Genomic DNA, 22,992 nt, shown 5'->3' on the forward strand with positions numbered 1-22,992 from the left:
TTGTTCCATGTAATTATATTAAATGAGTTTTGCTCTCATCAAGGGCAATTGCGATTTAGTATCTGCCCTTAACTATAACAAATGAGCCGGATTTGAAATACAAAATGTTCTTTTCTATCGGTACACTGTAAAAGACTACCAGTCTCCACTGGCATCTTAGAGTTGCTTCATTATACAAGGAGAAAATTGGAAGAAAAGCACCACGGGCAGATGTCCTGAATGCTGTCAGAGCAGGTGACATTTACATGATGTGACTCACCTTGACATCTCTTGGTATTCCATTACAAATCTGAGAGAGAGTGTTTTCACTTGTGGGTTGCAATTGCCTCAGGTACCCTGGTACTATCCATGTTCTTCAGCAGGGGTCAGCCCATACTCATTGTTAAACACCAGTCTAACATGGTGACCAGCTGGCAAATTGACAGTCCTGCAATGAATGAATCTGCCCTTTCTAATAAAATATTTTGTAGGAGGTAGACCTCAAGGGATATCATGATGTTAGTTATGATGTGTCTAAAAATGTGATAGGTCTACTTTTTTTAAATGTAGAGTTTCATTGCTTTATAATCACATTCTTTATCCAAAAAAATCAAGAGTATACCAAAGCAAATTTTATAAGCTATTTTAAACAACACCCTTCAATAATTTTCTATTTTGAAACTGACTAGAAATGCCTACCTGAGGAAATTTTATCTTCTCATTTCTGGCAATGCAGAATATAACCTATTCCTCTCCCTACTGTACTTCATCCTTTGGCTCTCCTTTAATATTATTAATCATGGATTAGTATCCATGATGATTGATCCATGCCATTTTATGGCCAAAATATTTCAACCTCTCTTTGCCATCAGCTGTTGACTATAAACTTTCTCATTTCCCCCACCATGCATTATGCCTGTATGTCCCATGTTCTCTCTAAATTTTGTGGGATTCTGTAAGGAATTTAAAATTCCACACCCACTTTTTCCTAGGGCTTTTTCTCTTGCCTATTCACGTTAGATTTTAAAGAATTTAAAATCATTTGAAAATATTAGTCACCATTTATAATCTCCCTACTCTACAACCCAGTGGTTTTTATATGCATTACCTATATAATTGTCACAGAAAGCCTATCAGGTGGGTTTTGCTTTCCTCATGTTAATGAGAAAAAAAAAAAAAAAAACAAACCAGAAAACCTGAATTTGGAGAGTGTAAGTGATGTATCCACACCACAAAAAGCATCCAGTAACCAAGTCAGGATTTGAACCTCGTGTGTTGGATTCTAAAGCTGGTATTTATCATTAAATACGAGACAAATGATAACCTCTTGGCATTTTCCATGTGCATAGTACTTTCATATGCACCTGGAAAAATTCAATGAGAAAAATAATCTGCTGGGAAAACAAACAAAAAAACCTAAAAGTCTTATACACTTAGAATTTTGTTGGCACTGTTTATTTCAATTAAGCAGATATTAGAAAGCTTCTTGTGTACTCTAAGCCTAAAGAAACATCTCAAAAGCCAAAGCACTCCATATTGGGAAGAAATGAGAGTCACTTCCAATATACACTCATGACACATTGCTAGGTTTCATCTACCCAAATCCCAAATTGTTGTGGCTTTCTCTGTTTTCTGCTCAAATTATGTACACTTGAAAATTTGCTGTGGCACTACAATCCCTGCTCTTAAACCACACTCACAAAGCAAAGCGTAAGGTAAAAAACATTAAACAAAAATATTACTAATCGTTATAACATTAAAATATTCTGTGTAGAGTACATTTATATATTTACTTATTATTTTGGTATTTCTCATGACATCTTTACTAAAACTGCCTTCTAATAATATAAGGTGCTCTAGCTTTAGCTTAAAAATGAAATGAAAAAGAAAATGTTCATCGCTTGAACCCTGCTGCTATTATATATTCCTACCCCAGGGCAAATGAGAGTACTGTGGTACAGATTCAAAGTTAAATTTTCATTTCTTTTTTGTTACATTGAAGGACTACTGAAAATATAAGTATATATTCTTCTAGACTACTAAACTCCAATCTGAAAAAAGGAACTGAGGAAAGTACAGCTCTTTTTTCCATAGAGACATGACCATTTGGGTCTGCAAGGGATCCATGGGACACAGAAAATATTCCATTTCTGGGCCCATTAAGATGGTACATTATCACATGTACAAGAAGTTTATAATGATTTATGAAAGAAAAGCAGGCTAATGAGTATTTGGTATTTTAATATTTTAAATTTTTGAATAGATTTTATTATTTTATTTTTTATTTTTAAATTATTATTATATTATTATTATTATTTTTGGCCATGCTGAATGTGGCTTGTGGGATCTTTGTTCCCTGACCAGGGACAGAACCCTTGCCCCCTGCAGTGGAAGCGTGAAGTCCTAACCACTGGATCGCCAGGGAAGTCCCTTGAATAGATTTTAATACCCAGACTACAGTTTTCTTCTGTTTTCACATAGCCTGCCTTGAGAAACTCATTGACTCTTAACAGCTTGAACAATAGTCTCTTTGAGAATAATTCCCAAATTTATATCTATACCCAGTATTATTCTGAACTCTCATTCCTCTTTTCAATAGGAAATTAGATATTTTCACTTACATGTTTTATCTGAAATTCAAAATATCTGTATTGGAACTCTATCCTCAAAATTATCTTTTCTTCAAAATTCAGATTCCAGTAAAAAATTTTTTAAAAAAGCACCTTTATTTTCCCCTATTTTTCATATGCAACACATTAGAGTCATCTTAAACACTGGCATCCCCAGGTTTTTATAAGTTGAAATTCCAATTCCAAGTCCTTTATGATGGTGCTCCCAACTCACCCCAGTACATCTCCTGCTTCTCTTCCTTCTAATCATGCCCTACATTTCACACTCCTTCTTTGAAGTGTTTTTCTTCTTCCTCCCCTGGGAAAATCCCACTCATTCTTCAAGACTGAGCTCAAACAGTTCCTCTTCTGTAAAGTATTTTGCTCAAGGCATAGCTGGTCATTCCTGGGTTCCTAATAGCTACATTTATTCCTTCCCTAATTGCTACAAATCCTTGAGGGCAAACATTGAATCCAAATCTAGATTTCTGCTCTCTATATGAAGAATAGAACCAATGTATAATAGGTGCTCACTAAATATTTTTAAATGCATGCATAAATAAATGAATGAGTACATGAATGAACAAATAGTTCAATGAATATTTGACTTCTCTTAGCATCTTCATGGACTTTATATCACTACATTTTGTTTTTCCTTTATTTACTCAAAAAATAATTCCTTAGGTAGTTAATATCTGTTTAAACTAAAAAGTCAAAACTTCCATTAAATATAATTCAGCTTCTTTTTCCAAGGTCATAATATGTTGATGAACTTTAAAAACACTTTGTAGGTCCCAAAAAGTTGCAATAAATTATCCATAAGACAACTGTGAATATGTTCCCTAAGTATGTGGGCAAATTATGATGAACAACAACAACAAAAGATTTTCAAAGTTCAAAGGGAAAAGTAATATATTTAATGTTTTTATTCCTACAAATCATTTCCTTTCATTTTTATTTCTACTCTCCCACATACTATCAATTCCATCAGATCAGAAATATGATGGAAACACTTCCTGAAGTTTTAGTTTTTCCTTGTAGGACATAAGGAAATATTCTCTGCAAATAATGGTGGAATTTGGGGGGGTTAAGGGTGTTTTCCTAAGGAAAACTCGAAATATAGTACTCCCTTCTAAAACATTTAATTCCCACGAATACCTAATTTAAAACTCTGGATGTTTTGGTCTCCACAATAATGGAATTATGATATTTTTTTTGCCTTTTTGTTGTTATTATCAACAGACAAAAATGTTTTAATCCAATAAAAAAAATCCATTAATAAGCACTTGTAAAATAAATCCTATGTTTATAGTAAAAATGAATCTAAGAAAATAAACATAAATATTTGAAAGCAAAGAGTAAGCTTCCATGGAGAAATCACTAAATGGCCACTCTGATGGCCTTGACCTTTCCTATGAGCAAAGGAAGGCAGCCTCACGTTTTAAGTGTCATGATAATTACAATGATAATGAATATTTATATAGTTGCATGCAACTGACCAGTGCATTTGTTGGCAAGACAAAGCAGAAAGGACCTGGCTAATGAGTCTGTGAGCACCAAGGTGAGGGCACTGAGATCCATTCTTACCTACAATCAGGGAATATGGTCACAAAATGTAAATATCAAAGACTGCCTTCAACGTGGGTACTTATTCCAAAGTGAAGGATGGGACAAGAAGAGGAAATTATCTGTAATCAAGGTAGAGTGCTCAACAGAACCCAAAGACCTAAAGAAAGTAAGAGAGAAGTTCATCTAGAGGGAGGATCCTTCTGCCCCAAATTAAAAATGACAAGCCACTACATACCAGAGTAATAAGAATTTAGTATCTCTTTGAGGCTCCCTCTTTCTCTAACATCTCCTGGTACAAACACATCCCTGATCATAAAGAAAGAAGGGGTGAAATTCACAATCTGAAGCCCAAGCAAAAGACAGAAGGAGGCAGTGTTTGGACTGAAGCAGGGTTGAGATTTTGCATGTCATGTGGTCGCGAGAGACAAAGAGATCAAGAGAGTGGTTGTTACAGTGTAGGCCAAGTGGTCTAAGCTGTATAAGAAAGGCGAAATAAAATGACTAGAAGTAGCGGAAAAATGAAAGGATCTGAGGCAAGAGAACATGATAAGGTTGAGGATAAGGCGTTAAAACTTTTAGATGTGAGACAGTTAGACATAAGAGTGGGAATTTAAGTTATCAAAGTGAAAAAATAGCCTATTTGTAGACTATACTCATCAAAGTACTATAGAAGGGAAAATTAACTCCAAACTGCACTAATTAACAGTTCTTGAACCACAGCAAGAATAAGACTGATAAAATGTTATATTTACAAAGATTCATCTATTGGAATATAACACTGTTTTTTTTTCTTTTAACCAGTTACTTTTAAACTCATTGGACATTGATTTAGGATACAGATTTTCACAGATTGCTCTTCTTTTTTTTTTTTTTTTTTTAAAGATTTATTTATTGATTGATTGATTACTATGTTGGGTCTTCGTTTCTGTGCTAGGGCTTTCTCTAGTTGCGGCAAGCGGGGGCCACTCTTCATCGCAGTGCACGGGCCCCTCACCATCGCGGCCTCTCTTGCTGCGGAGCACAGGCTCCAGATGCGCAGGCTCAGCCGTTGTGGCTCACGGGCCTAGCTGCTCCGTGGCATGTGGGATCTTCCCAGACCAGGGCTCGAACCCGTGTCCCCTGCATTAGCAGGCAGATTCTCAACCACTGCGCCACCAGAGAAGCCCTGCTCTTCTTTTTTAAATACAGTATTTTGTTTTTAAGTATAAAATTAATCCAATATTATTTACATAATTACCTCTCCATCACCAACTCAAATAAATGATTATCAGTTAAATTTCTGAGAGGCTGAATAGACAAAGGGGCAATGACCAGACTAAATATGACAAGAGAGCTTTGACCCACAACTTCTGCAGCAACTACGTCAAGAAATTAAACCACAGTCTCTGTAGCAATTGGCCCAGAATGGACTTGAACAACAACAGCCAGCCTAGCTCTATTTGCCCCTGCTTTAAATTCAGTAACAATCAGAGAAAGCAAAATGTGCTACCCAAACCAATTACATATGATGCCCTGCTTCTTCCCTGTGTCATTCATCTCCAATCAGAGATACCCGAAGTCTTCCCTTTTTTCCATTTTAAAGCTTTCCCTCTTCCCTGACGGCCTTTGTGTCACTGCCCAAAGCAGGTGGTGATGGCTACAGTGAGCTCTGAATAGTCTCTGTATGTTTTCATTTGGCTGTTCTTTGTTTATTCCCACGTTTCTAACAGTTTAGGCTCCAGTGTTCTAAGACAATTCATAATTTAATTCTACCCTCCTGAAATCTCTGCAGATTCACACAATACAGAACCGTTTTGCCACTTGGAAACTGGCAGAGTCATTTCACCAAATTCTCTGACAAACTCCCCACAGCCAGTCATTGAAATACCAGATTTCACAGAAAAGTGTGCTCTCACTCTCAGTGAATTTTAATAAACAATTACTAAGGTGTTATATAAACTGAATTTTTGCCCATTACTTATCAGAGTACATGCAAATTTTTATCATGTAAAAATAAATGGCAGACAGAATTATTCTCTTTTATGTTAAAGTATTTCTCATTGGCATTACTGTATGTTTCCAGTGATTCAAGGCTCCACAAAGTAAAACAAACCGATTCTTTACAGGGAGAATATTCATGCAAAAGGCAATAATAATTACTATAAAGCCTATAATTACTCTAACACAATGTTCAAGAGAAAAAAAAGGAGCCATCATTTAGAGCACAGAAAAATAATTCCTCCTCCTTGATACAATATTTATTTCAAACATAGAATGAATGCCTTCTTAAAGTTATAAATTGGAAGGCCTTTTCAAAATCTTAAGTGATCTACATATCTCATATTTTATATTTTCTATTATTTGCTATATATTTATGTATATTTTTAATACATAAGGGGAAGAGAATTAGGTAGTTTTATCAAGTAAAGCAAAAGTCACCTTTCTCTGCTCTTATAGTTTAAATCATAAGACATAAAACTGCTTTTAAAAGGAAGAAACATAAAACTCACCAATATTTCTTATTCTCTTTGTTGTGTGGGCTAAAACATTTAAATTGCTAATGTTGTTAACATACTGTGTTAGAATATAAACACTTCACCTCAGAAAGTAAAACAAACCATGTGTGAAGAGACTCTGTATTTAACAAACAAAAGGATGTAAGGCATAGAACATATGAATTCCATACGTTTATGCTTCCAAAAAGGCTTTAATTCTGAAGTTCCAGCTGAATAGACGAAAGGTGAGCTTCTACCCTTCTCTCTGCTCATTTGCTATTTCATCTCTCAGGATTGCATCTTGGAAAAGGAAGGTGGGGCAAAAAGGTTTCTTAAATACAAGCTTGTGTCCAGTGGGAGGTACACAGATAGTGGGCATATAAGCACCCCGACTTCCAAACATAGTTCGTCATCTGCCATCACTCTACAGTTGCCTCATCCAAGGACTCTCTTTCTACAGATGAATGCAACATGATTTCTACATGAATAGTCATGAGGGCTCTTTTCTTTTTCCTTCACTTGGACAGCCTTTACTGCCCAGTCATTACTTAGGATACCCTGGATATAAGGAAAGCTGAGAGCTCAGTGTTTTACCGGAAACCTCTTTACATCCACACACTCCTCCATACTTTAGGTTAACTTCTTTTTAAATGCAATTCTTGTATTTTCTTTTCTTTTTTTTAATTTTATTGAAGTATAGCTAGGATGACTCGAGTGCAGCAGGCCACACTTAAAATGGTTAGAGTGATAAAATGCCTGAGAAAACTGGCCCATTAGCAGACAAGTAGGCTTAGCTTGCTGGTTTGGCCAAGATTCTGAGAACATACAGATAGTGTAGAAAAATAAAACCAGAAGAACTGCTGTTTGCGGCATTAACTACATAGGATAAGCCAGTCAAGCCCTTTCCCTATTTATATCTCAACTCCTAGCAAGTTTCTCTCAGAGCTCAATGTCTGCTGTCACCATGTCCACTCCTACTTTATTATCATTCCTTCAGATCTTTTTCTTTCATCTTTCTGCCTTGCTGTCCATCTTCCTGTTCTCCTCACCTCTTCTATCTTAGTCTACCCTAGTTCCAAATTCTCCACTGTAGGTATTGGTATATCCTTCATACCAGGACAGTGCCTGATATTTTACAGACGTTCAGTAAATGAACCCCAAAAGAGTTATAGAAAAGCCTACAATCTAGTACATCATTTTTTCAAGTGAAAGCTGACACTGCATTGTATCTTAAAATATAAAATTTGCTGAGGATAGATAAACCACCCTGGTATATTTTTGAATAAGTAGTTTAAAGAATATTACTGCTTAAAGCAGCATTACTTTTCTCTAGGTATTTTCAGTTTTTTAACTGTATTCATAGTAACATTACAGTTGGTACACACTTAGAAATCATCATTTTTTGACAAAGATGAAGATGATGTTTTGTATTTCTTATTTGAGGAAGAGTTATCATTTTTATCTTTTTCCCATAAATTTCCAGCGACTTTTAAAAATACATCTTAAGTGACCATAAAAGATACAATTATCTAGAAAGTTTTACCTCGAACTTGTCTCCTGTTCAAATGAGGGAAAAGAATTAGATGTTCTCAAGTGTTATGTAAACCATGAAAAGTAGAAACTAAGTTTAGTCGATACTGCTTGGACAGAATTTACCTGAGGTGAGAAAAGGAAAGGGGGGAGGGGAGCATTATTCATGAAGAAAACATTAAATATTCAAACTTCCAAATATCATGAAGAGAAAACTTTCACAACCCTAGTAAATCCTAGTGGGTTTGCAGGTTAAGATGGCAAATTGTCACCTATATATAACTTTTCTTCTCCTGCAAGCATCACTGAAAATACAGATGAACTGTCTTTTCTTTTTTCTTTCTTTTTTTTCTTCTTCTTCTAAAAACCTAAACCTATTAGGATGGAGAGGACAAAATGTGAGAAGAGGCAACAGCAAGAAATATTAGGAAACTAGGAAGCAGATAGCAAGTGGGAAATACTACAGTCAATCCAAGAAAGTCAGAGTCTAAATCAGCAGTGGGAAAACTAAGCATCAAACTGATTTAAACAGAAAGATACGTATGACTGAAATTTGGGGTGAAAGGAGAGATCGAAAGTAGCAGTTTGATTCCATCCCCTGTTCTACACCATTGAATATCTGCCTCTCTGTCATCCCAGGAAAAGTCTGGAGATTATTCCCTGAAGAGAAGAAAATAGAGTCTTTGCATTAGAGGTTTTTAGACTTATTTAAAGGGTACAGTACCTTTTACTGACAACAGGGGTATTAAGTGAACATCCGAATTCTTAATAGTAAATGTAGAGACTACCAGCGACTCCACGCTCCACATCTCTGCTCCCAGAACCCTTACATTTCAGGCAGGAATTTGGAAGATGCTTCCCTGGGAAACTAATCAGTGCAAGGGGGAAAGGCTTGCTTTCGTCTAGCAAGCCTTAAGTCCTTCAGTCTGATTCTGCAAAGTCCCAGAGGCTGAAGAAAAGGAATGCTGAATTATTAGAAGATGTCACAGGTTCAGTGTAATAATGTAACATAGCTTATGTGCCTGTGTGGATGGTCCTTCAACAAGGAGAAATCATTTTTAAAACACTAAAGCCTGACTTTTCTGCCCTGGAATGAATGTATCACGATGGTAGTGACAGAAATACACAAAGAACCAGAGTAAAACCTGTTCCACCTCTCCCCTTTAGGCTGGAAGAAGCACTAAATGGTTGGAAAGCCAAGGGGCTTGTGTCAAGGCTCAGAAATGGTTACATCAAGTTTTACAGAAGTAATTTTTCCAGCCCCTGGTACAATACTTCTAGGAATTTATCAAGATTCTATTAGCCACATATATACACTACCAAATGTAAAATAGATAGCTAGTGGGAAGCAGCTGCATAGCACAGGGAGATCAGCTCGGTGCTTTGTGACAACCTAGAGGGGTGGGATAGGGAGGGTGGGAGGGAGATGCAAGAGGGAGGGGATATGGGGATATATGTATATGTATAGCTGATTCACTTTGTTGTACAGCAGAAACTAACGCAACACTGTAAAGCAATTATACTCCAATAAAGATGTTAAAAAAAAAAAAAGATCCTACTAGCCTCTATCAGAATTGTCAGAGCCTGTCTAATTATTTGGGTCTCTCAGTTGCGGCTAGACCCCCATGGGTTGAGTCTCTGCTGGCATTGCCATCCAAAAGTGCCTGCCCTTCTTACCACATGTCATACTTAGATTTATTTTTTTCTATCATGCCACCATCCTGATTACAATTCTTGAATAGTTCCCTATTTTCTACTTCATTTAAACAAACAAACAAAAAAACCTGTCCATTTTCTAATGCCTTACATAAGCTATCACTTTCTTCATGCCCATCTTAACTTCTTCCTGTATTTATATAGTTTTCTGAGAGCCCCCAAATGGATCTAACTCATTCCTACTTCCCGGCCTCCATCCTGGGGGTTTTATCACTTATGTCATCTCACTCCGCAATTCAATCCCCATATCTCACTCAAAGTCAAATACAAACTTCACTTGTTCAGGTTTCGTTCTCTGCTTACTCTGGTCTCCACTGCTAATCCTTCTCTTCCGAAATCCCAATGTATTTACAGCTAGAAACATACAATTATTCTTATTTTTAATGTGTCATTTTTGTTTCTCCTTGAAGAAAGGACTGGCTCTTGTTCTGTTTAGCACAAGGGTGAAGATTTGTAATACAATGAGTAGGTACCCAGATTCTGAAATTGAACCAGCTCCAATTCAGACTCATTTGTGTGTCCTGGAGCAATTTACCTGACCTCTATGAATCTCAGTTTAACAGTAAATTAGAGAATATAATAATCAAACTGTCCTGAAAATAAAAATGAGAAAACATATATATTCATCATAGTGCAGTACAGAGTAAGCATTCAAAGTTTACTATTATGCCTCTTATTAATAATAAAATAGTAGCTAAAGAAAATGAGAAAACAGAGCATTCAGTAGCACTTTAGAGAATATAATTTATTATTTTTTCTTATTTAAAAAATATACAGCTATTTAAAAATCTATATGTGGGACAGAGACTGTATGCCTACCAACTGATCGACTACTTGTTGACAAATACTATACTGGCAGCTCCCACGGCAAACAAACTAAAACACCTCCAATGAGATAAATGTGATGTGGGTAGAATTAAGGAATAATCTATATATAAAACTGCTAAACTTAAACCTCAGTAAAACATTGTAGTGTCTGAGAAAAACTCTTAAAACAATTGGAAGTGAAAATAAGAACAAGGTTTCCTCCATTTTAAAACAACTGGAGATTTATCACAGTTTATATGAACTGAAATTAAGCTGAATGTGGGTGCAGTTCGAGTGTAAAAGATTGTCAGAATCTGAAATTCAATTTTGCTCCCCTACCTTTACTACAATTTGAACACACAGTATTCCTGTTCTGCGGCTGCCTTTGGCAGCAACAACTATAGGTTGTGAGCATGTTGGACTGATTAGCTTTTGCAAAACATGACACATGTCTTATTTTCCAATGAGTTATCACTCTGTGGAGTTGTGAATCTTCTTCTAACACACTAGTTACAGAGTACGACACTCTCAAAGTCACTGAGCATCCTTTCCAAAGTCATATTTCAGCATCCTTTCCAACTTGATTCAAAGTATGTCAACAGTAAAACATTAATTCCTTTGGGAGGGAAACCGATATAGAGCAGGGAAAACTAAAGTCTATATCTTTATCACCTGTTGGTGACATATCCTTACCTTTCCACCTTTTGTTCTACTCTCCAACCTTATTTCCCTTCTGTCCCAGTCTGGGTCCAGTCAGTTATTTCAATATATTCTTTCTAGTAGTTTCAATTCTCTCATCCCCCTGAATTCTACTGAAAATTCCTTAACATCCTAGGACTTCAGGTAAGTCTAATTCACTAGTTCTCTCAGAACAGGTGAAGAGAATCTATTCACTCTGCTAATAAATGCATTAGGTTTTGAACTGGTGACTAAGTAAATGACTGAATGAATAATCTTTCAGGTTAACTACCTTTTATATCCCCATATCTGTTTCTGTTTTGCTACCCAAGCTCTCAGTCCACTTTTGTCTTTTCAAGGCTTCACATATTCCACAGTTGACATCACTTAGCAAGTAGAATCTATTAGGCATATACTTCCTCAAATTCCCTTTGTTTATTCATACATTTCCTTCCTCTTTTAGAAAGAGATGTTTCCTCCTCTTTCCCATGGTTCCTAGAAAAAGTATTCCTATATGCCTCTGTTAAATGATAGATTTTGTTGTTGTTACTGTTTGTACTTATAGTAGTATTGTACTTACACTTTTTAAAACTACTAAGCTTGCTACATTTACACATTAGAAATACTGATATACCTAGCATGTATCATAAAATGATTGAATTTTTATATTCACGCCACATTTTCTTCTCTATATTTTTCTCATTTTCTAACTTCTAGCCCTCCACATTAATTTAATCTATTAATATGAAAATTTTATTTTAGAGATCCCTTGGAAATATTAAAAGGCACTATATGCATTCTTCATGTAGCAAAGTATAGTATTAATACTTCTAAATTTTCCCTGAATATAAAAATAGACCATTTAACTCTGATCTCATTTACATGTTCCCTGTGTAATGTTGCTACTTCACACAGTCTTTCTGTGCTGTCCTCATTGTTCCGCCAAAGCTTATTTGAATAGACCAGCATGGTTTCTGATTTCTTTGCTCACCATTGCTTCTTGCATCTTAATTCTTCTCTAAAGGTAGCCTTTTCTGCTTATGTAATTTGAAATTCATCAGTTTAATAGGTCATAGACTTGAAGTCACTATTTCTTAAAGACCTTTATTTGACCTAGACTCCAAGGAAAATAATTTTGATGTTCCCTCAGGCTGATGCATAGAAATATTTCTAGTTTCCTTTTTAGAGGCACAGCTCTAGGCTTTTCCAAGGACCTCATCTCTAGCTCCCCTATGTGTCGCCTCTTAATGCCATATGGGCATTAAAATTAAAATCTTTGTGTTCAGCATTTAGGATCTATATATGGGTTAAGGAATAAATACAACGAGTTGGTGTCAAGAGCTTAAATTTATGTTACTCCACTGTTTTTTGTTTGTTTGGGTATTTGCTTATTCCTGGTTCCTTCCGAGTTCAAGTTGTTTTTCTTTCTTTTTAATTAATTAATTAATTGAAATTGTTAAATGTCTTAATTCATTCAACACATTACTGTATACTATACATATATATGCATATGAATATGCTATAGTATGTGCAACTACATATATGTATATATGTATGTATTCTATTTAGGCTGTTATAAGTTCTGGGTATAAAAAAAATAAGTCAAATTTCATATTTTCACACCACTTACGCTCCATTAGGGATATGGAGGAAGAGCATATGTAAACAAATGAACTAGGTAATCCAAGAAGTGCTAACTGTAAAGTAGAAAGTAACAGGATCTTGTAACATAGAGAGACAGGTTGGGGGAAGTCTTTATGCCATTTGGCCAGGAAAGGCTTCTATGACGGACATTCTAGCTAAGACTAGAAGATACACCATGTAAACTCATGCAGGTTAATCCTTATATCTGTTTTTGTTTATTTCTTTCTTTCCCTATTTCTCAGTGTTTATGCTCTACCCTTTTGTCTCATTTTTGGCTATAGCTATTGAATAAAAGTTGAATAACTTTTACAGTTTCATTCTATCCCTCCCCATTTCCCCTGTCCCTTCAACCTAGAATATATTCAAGTTATTCAGGAATCTCTAAATCTTGTCTTGATCATTTGCCTCCTTTAAGTTACTACTTTGAGTATCTTTGTTTTACCATCTGCTCTTTTCTCATCTACTTCATAATGAATTAATAAGGCTTTTTAATCTCTCACCTAAAATCTAGTGAAGCTACTCAAACAAAAGTAACCATAAATTGAGAATAGCCAAAACTATACTATCTTTTCAATCTTTACTTTAATTAGGATCTCTTCAAGTAAAACACTTAATTGATAACTCACTGAAACTTTCTTAACTCTGGCCCAAGAATCGTTCTTTGCATATTACACAATTTCTTACTGAGTGCTCTGTCTTTATGGGATTCTATCTCCTCTGCCCACTTCTTAAAAGCTTTTTTTCCTCATGGCTTTGTCCTTGATTGTTTTTCCTTCTAATTTTAGATTCTGCCTATATATATATACTCTTTAGACAATATGGTGAGAAAGGTTAAGAGAACTCTCATTGACACATTTATCAAACTGATGTTAAAACATAGTTTTTAGTTCAGGTTTCTTTCCATGATGTGTTGTTTCCCAAATAAATGTATGGGTACTTTACATCTAAACTCTAATTCAACTTTCTACTGGAAATATGTTTCCTTCATGTGTGTTTCCTATCTAGGTTAATTATATCAGTGTCATAAACATTTTATTTATTAATCTTCACTTTCAGAATAAACCAATAGAATAAGCATGGGTGATTTAGTTATTTAGAAGAATGTAAATGTTACATTAACTATCAACATAAAAGAGGTATGCTAGAAAGAAGTTGGGTTACAAATGAGATGTAGAAGAGGAAGCAGTAACGGGCAAAAGAAAGAGTAAGAGTGGGTATTTCTTCAACATACAGAGTGAGAAGTTGAGATATAACTAATATACATATAGCGAGAAATACTTTATGGATAACATAATATTATCAAGGTCTATAAATATAAATAATAAAATATATAAATTCATGAAACCAAGGAAAAGATAGAAGAAAAGATGAACAGTTATATAAATGACCTACGTTCTCATTTGCAGGAAAAGTCAATAAACCATATCTCAGGAAGTGTATTGTTTAGAGATATAGAGCTAATCAAATGGAATGAAATCATAAGGTTAAAAGTACCTGCCTCCCCTTTGTGGAGGTAAGGATGTTTCTCATAAATTTTTGTTATTCAATTGGTTTCACTTTGCTATTTCTCTCTCCATATATATATATATATATATATATATATATATATATATATATATATATATATATATATATATATATACACACACACACACACACACATATATATAATATGTAGAATATAGTATTGCTATATATAATACATTGGTATTTTTTACATATGAGGAAAACGTACGTGTGTGTGTGTGTGTGTGTGTGTGTGTTTGTGTTTAGTGTTGTCTGGGTCAAATTTCCTAGGAATATGGTAACGTCTTTCAACATGTAAATTTAAGTTTAGTATTATGTATGGAAAACTTTCTTGGTTTATACTTTTAAATATTAGTTGTTTTATTATTTCTTTTTTTTCAAAGTGTCTAACATATGTCTATCAGATCTCCTTTGCCTCTTCTCCATTTCAAGCTTTTTTTCTCTGAGTCTTTTCTTATTTTTTTTTTAAATCTTTATCTCACAGTCATTCTCTTGGTTAATCTCCTGCCTGTCCTCCCCTTATGGAATTTTTATCTGAATCTCTTTTCCTTTGGACACTTTATAATTTTTTATTTTTTAGATATTTTTGTCCTTTAATTTTTTCCCTAAGTTTTATTAACTCAATGCATTCCTCATTTCATTTTTTCTTTTTAAATTTATCTTCTTAGTTTTTGATCTTCTGAGTCCAGGTTTTAAAAACATGTATCTTCAACTCTTTATTTTTTGAAATTCACTGTAGTTTGGAGTGTTGTGTTATAGTTTTATTGTTGTTTTGTATTTGTTTTCTAGATGGAAGGTTTTCATCAGCTGAATTGTTTTGATTCTCACTTTTTTCAGCTTTATTGAGGCATAATTGACAAAACTGTAATATATTTATAGTGTACAATGTGATGATTTGATATATGTATACAATGTGAAATGATTACCACAATCAAGTTAACTAACATATCTGTTACCTTACATAATTACCTTTTTTGCATGAGAACTCTTAAGATCTACTCTCAGCAAATTTCAAGTATTAATAGCTGTGGTCAACATGCTATATATTAGATCCTCAGAACTTACTCATCTTATAACTGAAAGTTTGTAATCTTTGATCAGCATCTCTCTACTTCTCCCGCCCTCCAACCCCCACCATTCTATTCTCTGTTTGACTTTTTTTTTTTTTTAAAGATTCCACATATAAGTGATACCATCCAGTGTTGGTCTTTCTCTGTCTAGCTTATTTCACTTAGCATAATGCTCTCCAGGGTCATCCATGTGTCACAAATGAGTAGGGTTTCCTTTATTATGGCTGAAAAAATTCATATGTATCATTTATTTAAATTTATCATAAACACAAATTTACTTTTTATATATGACATTTTCTCTATCTATTCAATCACTGATGGACACTAAGACTGTTTCCATATCTTGACTATGGTGAGTAATGCTGCAGTGAACGTGGGAATACCAATAACTCCTAAAGATAATTATTTCATTTCCTTTGCATATGTACCCAGAAACACGTTCATTTTCTATATCTCATTACGTAGCTTTGCATGTCATCGGTCTGAATCTTTTTGATTTTAGACAGGGCTCCTGGACCAAGAACACTCTCTTTTAATCATTATTGTAAAATATACTTTCTTTAATGGGTAACATTTTTGGTGGTGGTGGGGAAGGGGAGGGGTTGACATATATTGTGATTCTCTTTCATTTTCTAGGTTCCTTCTTATTTCCTATCTATGTCCTTTTCGATCACTGACATACCTTCAGTGTCACTTGTCCCGTATTTTCCTTTTTTTTTCTCAAAAGTGACATTTCCCAAATCCAGACCCATTCAATTTTAAGCTCAATCTCTATAGTTAACGTTGTAAAATGACAAGTCCCAGACCTGTGGTTCAGTATTTTATCACTTAGCATCAGGTGTCCTCATTTTGGTCCAATTTTCTTTTGTGCTTTATCTATTGCCTTTTCACATTCCTCCCATTTCTACTAGGAGTTTTAATTTTCTCAATGCCTGCTTTCCAGATCCATAGGTTTATGTCGCTGACAGAGTACCAGCAGTAGCGCTGTTGGAATTTGGTGTTTATTTCTCTACTTAAAGGTAGTACTTTGAAACTCACACTATTTTCTGTATCTTAATAATGTTGAAAGCTGACATCACTTAAGGTTTTATTTGTGCTTCGTTTTAGTCTTAACTTTTGGGAAAGTTTGCATGAAATGATTTAAGTTTAGTCAACTTCCACTCTCTTAGGACTAACTTGAAGCAAAATTATAAATTATTTAAAATACGTATATACTTATCATAGAAAATGAACAAATTATAGAAAATTAAAAGTAAAAGTAATTAACTTACCCACCACTAAACTACCAAAACATAGTCAGTATTTAATATCACTGTAGTATAGTTTGTTTCTTATACACAGGCACATTCATGTCTATGTTTTATATATATATAAAATATACGTGTGGAGTAGAGGGGGAGAAGTTTCTCAGAATCTTTGTAGAGACTGAGCAATCGGTTAAAACTGAATTCTGTGTATGAAAGGAAATGGTAAGACATTTAGAAGTCATGGTAGGGGGTTAGAAAAAATGGCAAGAACCAAGAGGGGCAAACATAAACTGATATCTAACAGGTATTCTTTATGAAATTGTATATATAATATACAGATATAGATAGATATAGATATTAAAAGTTTATGAAAGTTTTTAGTTTATACATATTGCCAAATTACCACAAGGCTTATATCAATATATGCTTTCATTACCATACCTTCTCTGTAAAGGGCTATTTTAAAAGTTTTGGCCAGTTTTACAGAATTAAAAGGTATGTTATTTTAAATACTTTAGGTTAAAATATTTTCACATACTTATGGCTCATACCTTTTATGGGGAGAAACTGGTGAGCTATCTGCTCATATCTTTTGCCCATTCTTCTACTAGGACATTTAAAAAATTTTTAATGTCTGTAACTATTCTTTATATACAAATGACATCAAATTTTTGTTATTTTTTGTTACAGATGTTTACCCAATTATCCATTTATATTTAAGTGTTGTTTAGGACATTCTATTGATATTTAGAATTTTTAATGCCATTCAATTTAATGATCCTTTTTTATGAGTTCTTTGTCTATAATGCTTAGAAAGCTTTCCTCAATCTTAATTTTAATGAAATATTCATGTATATTTTTTCCATTTATTATTATTTTTAAATTACATTTATTTCATTACTCCATCTAAAACTTATTTTTGTGCTTAATGTATAGGGATATAAATAAATAGTTTCGTAATTATACTAGGTCTGCTTCAGAGTATTCTTCTGTTCTGTGACTTTTATAATTACATCAAAACTAAATTATTTTAATTGTTGTAGTTTTGTACATTTTAGTAAATGGTAAGGCAGTTACATTTTAGTAACTGGTATTGCTCTTTGGCTAGCTCTGTAAAATAATATTTTGAAGCTATAAGAAACATGTTTATTACTTCTAGAATATACAGACAATGTATGATTCCTTTGTGTATATCATTAAGTCACTGTAATTTCAAATATATCTAGTTGATATCTCAGTATGTAGCTATGAAAATCAATCATTCGGATAGCTCCAATAGAGATCATAACTTGATTTACCACTTTCTTTGTAATAAAAAAAGAAAAAAAAAAGCTAATACGATACACAGAGAAGGTTCCTGAGAGTGAGGACATAAACTGGTTTCTAAAATTATTCCTCAGCAGTTTATGAGACACTCTGCCACATTTATTTACCAAAACCTCTAGAAGGACCTACCTACAACTTTCTAGTTCTTTATTATTTGCTTTTCCCATACCACTTAATTTTTAGCACCTGACACTCAGAGAAACTTAAGGTTTCACTAATATGACAACTGTTTCTAACATTATAAATATTACACATCATTTCCCACATAATTACCTTGTGAAGTCTGTCATTTCCATCATGATCATACACATCTTCTTGGCGAGAACAATGATATCGTTGCTCGTATCGTCCCATATCTCAATCTCAGCATCCAGCTTACTCTTTACTTTCTTGAAATCAGCAACTTGCTCAGCTATCTTTTCCTTTTCTGCCTCAGGCAATTGAGTCATCTTAGCCTAAAACAGGTGATAATTAGATTTATAATCATTCCACTATGTCAAAATACATTTTAGGAAAAAGCGATCATTATAGGATGTTCATAAAACTTGTTCATTTAAGAATAGAGACATATCATTGTTTTTTTAAAGTCATATAATAAAACTTTCCAGGTTTAATTTTTCATATAAAAATCTATTGAATATAATTGTTTGCTCTAGAACTACAATGTTAAATTTAATACAAAAGTATAATATCTGACATATTTAAATCTACTCCTTAATATAAATGTATGACTTCTCGCATTTCTAACGTTTTACAATTTTAAATTAATTCAAACTTAATGTAATTCCTCATATATGTTAGAAAAGCATATACCTTATTTAATTTTATTAATAGTATGCTTCAAGATGTAGAAGTATAACAAACTATAGCTTGAAATGATACTGTTTATCTATGTATGTATATACATTGATAGATCCTTATGTAAACAATGAATACACATTGGTAAACAGTACAGTATACATTTATAAATCATATGTATATAGACAAGCACATATATAAAATCCTAAGGATTAATGTGTATATGGTGCATATAAACATATTCAAGTGTATATGTGTATTACAAACTATCTGGGTGAAGAATAAAAATGTTATGGGCAGGGTTTATTAAGGCAGCCCTCCCTAATTAGCATCCTGAGTTTTGAGGTGCTATTTTCTTATACACAGTAAACTTAATGCACTGGCATAGTACTATTCTTTGTATATGTCATATTTTGAACAGTATGCAAACTTGCTTCTTGCACTTGCAATTTAGAATGTGGGATGGTAGAAAACTATCTATACCCCTAAACTACCATATTCACAACCACAGCACCTGGGACCTATGACTTTTTCTCAAATAAAAAAGAACTTTGAAATAAAAGTGATTCGATAATAATAATCAAGGCCATAAAATTTCATGAGATTGTCTATTCAATCATCTTGTCAAAAAAGAAGTTCATACATAATCCAATAGTAGAAGAAGTAAATAGGTTTGAGACAGAACATTTAAAAAGGATAAATCATATAAGCAGAATTTACTTATTTGATTATTCACAGGGAACATGTGATACCTACAATGCCTATGTATTAATATTTCCAGGTGCTGATTTCTAGTTCACCTATAAATGGGGAAATTGGAAGAAATCACCTCAGAAAGCTTTACAAAAATGTGGTTACTAGGTTCAGAATACTAAAAACACACTTTATTGAGGCAATAGTGTACAATAGCAATAAAATTAAATATATGAATGGAAGGAATTATAAGAATGGTCAATGGAAAATCTGACCAAAATATAAAAATCAAAGAAGCAGTATCAAATATCTTTCATTTATTATCTATCATAAGCCTAATTCGGGGTCTAAAATAACTTGACATTTGTAAAATCTCAGGATTAGTTATCCATGCTTCAGTTCTAACCTATTAAAGAAACTAAATGATGAAGCTTTCTGATATGAAGTTTTCTTTAAGCTCCTTAGCATAAGGCTTGATACATATTGAGTTCACAATAAATGATAGTTATTTCCTACTGAATAAAAAATAAAAATATATTCACATATCTAGCACTTAAAATTTGCTTTCTTTTCATTATATATTTTATTTTATTTTAAGAACTAAATTAAGCTATGAGACTAAGTTTTTAATCGATGAGTGTACAGATGACTCTTCCTTAGGAGCTGAAAATAGTTTGTAGTTTCTTTTCTCAGGAAATGTGGCCTATGTGACACATTAAAGGAAGAGGAGTTTTTACTGCTGCTGGTATGTGGCAAAGCATGTAAATAAAGACACAACTTCCCTTATGTCTGAAATCAGTAGTATACAAGCCATTAAGAAAGTTGTAAGCTACTAATGCACTAAACTAGCTCAAAAATAGAAATGAATTTTCTCCTTCTTAACTACTGGTCATTATCATTCTCTCCATTTTCACAAAAACGTATTTAAACTTCCAAATGATAATAGCTATAGACCAATTTATTTGGGGTCTCTTTTTACAGCCTTTATCTCAGAGATAATAAATGCATGACTCTGGATCTAAGAAATAATTTTGACGTGTATACTGGCATACAGTGGAAAATTTTTCACTATCCTCATGCTAAAGTTCAAACCATTTAAGAGGTGATCTGGTTAAGTGTATTCCAAGTTCTGTTCCTTGGAATGCCATTGATTCACAATATGACCGTGAGGAAGTCACTTAACTCTCCTGTCTACATTTCCCCAGACACAAAATGACAATAATTGCAACTGCTATCCACCTACCATGCAGGGAACAGAGTCGATTATTGGATAGCATTGACTGACCCTGTCCTGGACAAGAATCTCATGGGTTGCACTCAGTTTCCTTAATAACATCTCAACTCATATGGTGAATTACAATTGGCAGATATTTACTTTTGACAAGATAAGGGCCAAAAGTTGGGCAATAGTTTACAAAACTAAAAGTTCTGGAGAATTCTGACTCTTTTTTACAAGAGGAACAACAGGGACAAAAAAGCATTAAATTACTGACTGACACCTTTACTGAAGATTTTTAGTGCTTCTGTGAATGATTTATTAAATGCCATCAATCAATTGCAATCACTATGAAAATATCAAAATAGAACTTCAGAGAATATTTGATATTTAGGAATTCTGGGTGAATGTTCCTTATGGGATGATTTTTGCCTGGATAAGCAAAGAAACTGAGGGACAAAGCTCAAGACAAATCAAGTAAGTGGAATCTCTGATATTTATTGCCAGCTGGCTAAGTGGCTCTTCTCCTGCTCACATATATAGAATACAACTCTGATATAAACAGCTAATAAAGGCTTTTTGAATCCCTGCCATCCAAATGAAATTACACTGTATGTTAACTGATTCTAAAATCTGTTCCAAAAGACAATGAAAATAACATTTATATATGTCAAACACTCTTCTAGGTGCCTTAACATATATTTAAAATTTAATCTTCATAACAGCCCTCTGAGGTAAGAACACTATTATGCTAAGATTATGAAGCTGAGTCTCTAAAAGGTTAAGTGATCTACTCAAGATTGTAGTGTTAGTAAATGGTAGAACCAGGATGAAAACCCAGAAACTCTGACTCGAGTTTTTGTTCTATCACCATGCCTGCAAACAAGAGGAATAATGCCCACCATAGGCCAAAATATCTACATTCTCCTCGCTGGTATTTCTCTATCACCTTCTACTTTTGAATGCAATTGTTCTCCAAAATACAGCCACATATTTTTTACAATATAAGTTTCCTTATTTGCAAACTAGAAAACAATGATATTCACATCACAGGTTGTTTTAGAGATCAAAAGAATGAATGTATATGAATATACTTTTTAAAATTCTTAAGTGCTATTAAATGCTAACTGTTACTCATACTAAGAGATTCAGTTCTTCACTCTATACAGTTAGTGATCCTCAGAATTCTATTTCTCAGGTTATTCTCCTCTCTTCAACAAAAGTTGTGTGTTCCCATTAGCCTATTAGGCATTTTCAAGTATACATATATCATTTATAATTTTAGCTCTAAAACAGAGGTAAGCAGAATTTTTCCGAAAGGGCAAGATAGTACATAGTATACATTTTGCAGGCTGTACCATACCAATCTATTGCATTACTTAACTCCACTGCTGCTGTAATGTGAGAGCAGTCATAGACCCTGTGCTAACAAATGAGCATGGCTGTGTTCCCACACAACTTTCTATGGACACTGAAATTTCAATTGCCTATAATTTTCACACATCACAAATATTATTCTGATTACATCTATTCTGAATTTTTTCAACCATTTAAAAATGTAAAAAAAAAAAAAAACCCCAAAACAACAACAACAAAAAGCCCATAAAAAACCCAAAACAAAACAAAACAAAAACATTCCCAGCTCATGGGCTGTACAAAAACAGTCAATGGGCCAGATTTGACCAGCTGGCTATAGTTTGCCAACGCTTGCTAAATCCTTTATCTTTATGTTCATTTCTGTCAGTAGTACTACCTGCCATCCAGTCTTGAAATCTCATTTAAAAAACAAAAATCTCCCCTTTTATCTATCCTGTTCTGATAGGCACAACATTTGTCAATTTTATCACTAACACTTTTATCACATCCATCTCTTTCTTTGCTTTCCTATTACTATTATACAAGTTTGGGTCTTAATTTTCTCTTTCATTTTCAATCCTTTTGTCTTGCCACCGTTTGATTCAATCTTTCTGACTCATAGAATTGCACAATGCTTCAGCTAAAAAACACCTTTCATGTCTCCTTATTGAATAAAGACTATAAATTCCTCAAATATCACCATTAAATTTAATTAAAGTAGAAAATTCACATAGAAAAATGCCCAAATCTTAA

At 33.7% G+C, this 22,992-nt stretch overlaps 1 protein-coding gene across 1 annotated transcript in view; it reads right to left on the reverse strand.

The window, feature by feature from the left end:
- CTNNA3 (catenin alpha 3) overlaps window positions 1-22,992 on the reverse strand; it is a 1,637,417-nt gene that overhangs the window by 123,617 nt on the left and 1,490,808 nt on the right. The window contains exon 14 of the mRNA XM_068548855.1: window positions 18,450-18,631. Coding sequence (XP_068404956.1) covers window positions 18,450-18,631 — 182 coding nt within the window. The remainder of the gene's footprint in view (window positions 1-18,449; window positions 18,632-22,992) is intronic.

This window comes from Eschrichtius robustus, chromosome 7 (assembly GCF_028021215.1).
Source record: "Eschrichtius robustus isolate mEscRob2 chromosome 7, mEscRob2.pri, whole genome shotgun sequence".
NCBI lineage: Eukaryota > Metazoa > Chordata > Mammalia > Artiodactyla > Eschrichtiidae > Eschrichtius > Eschrichtius robustus.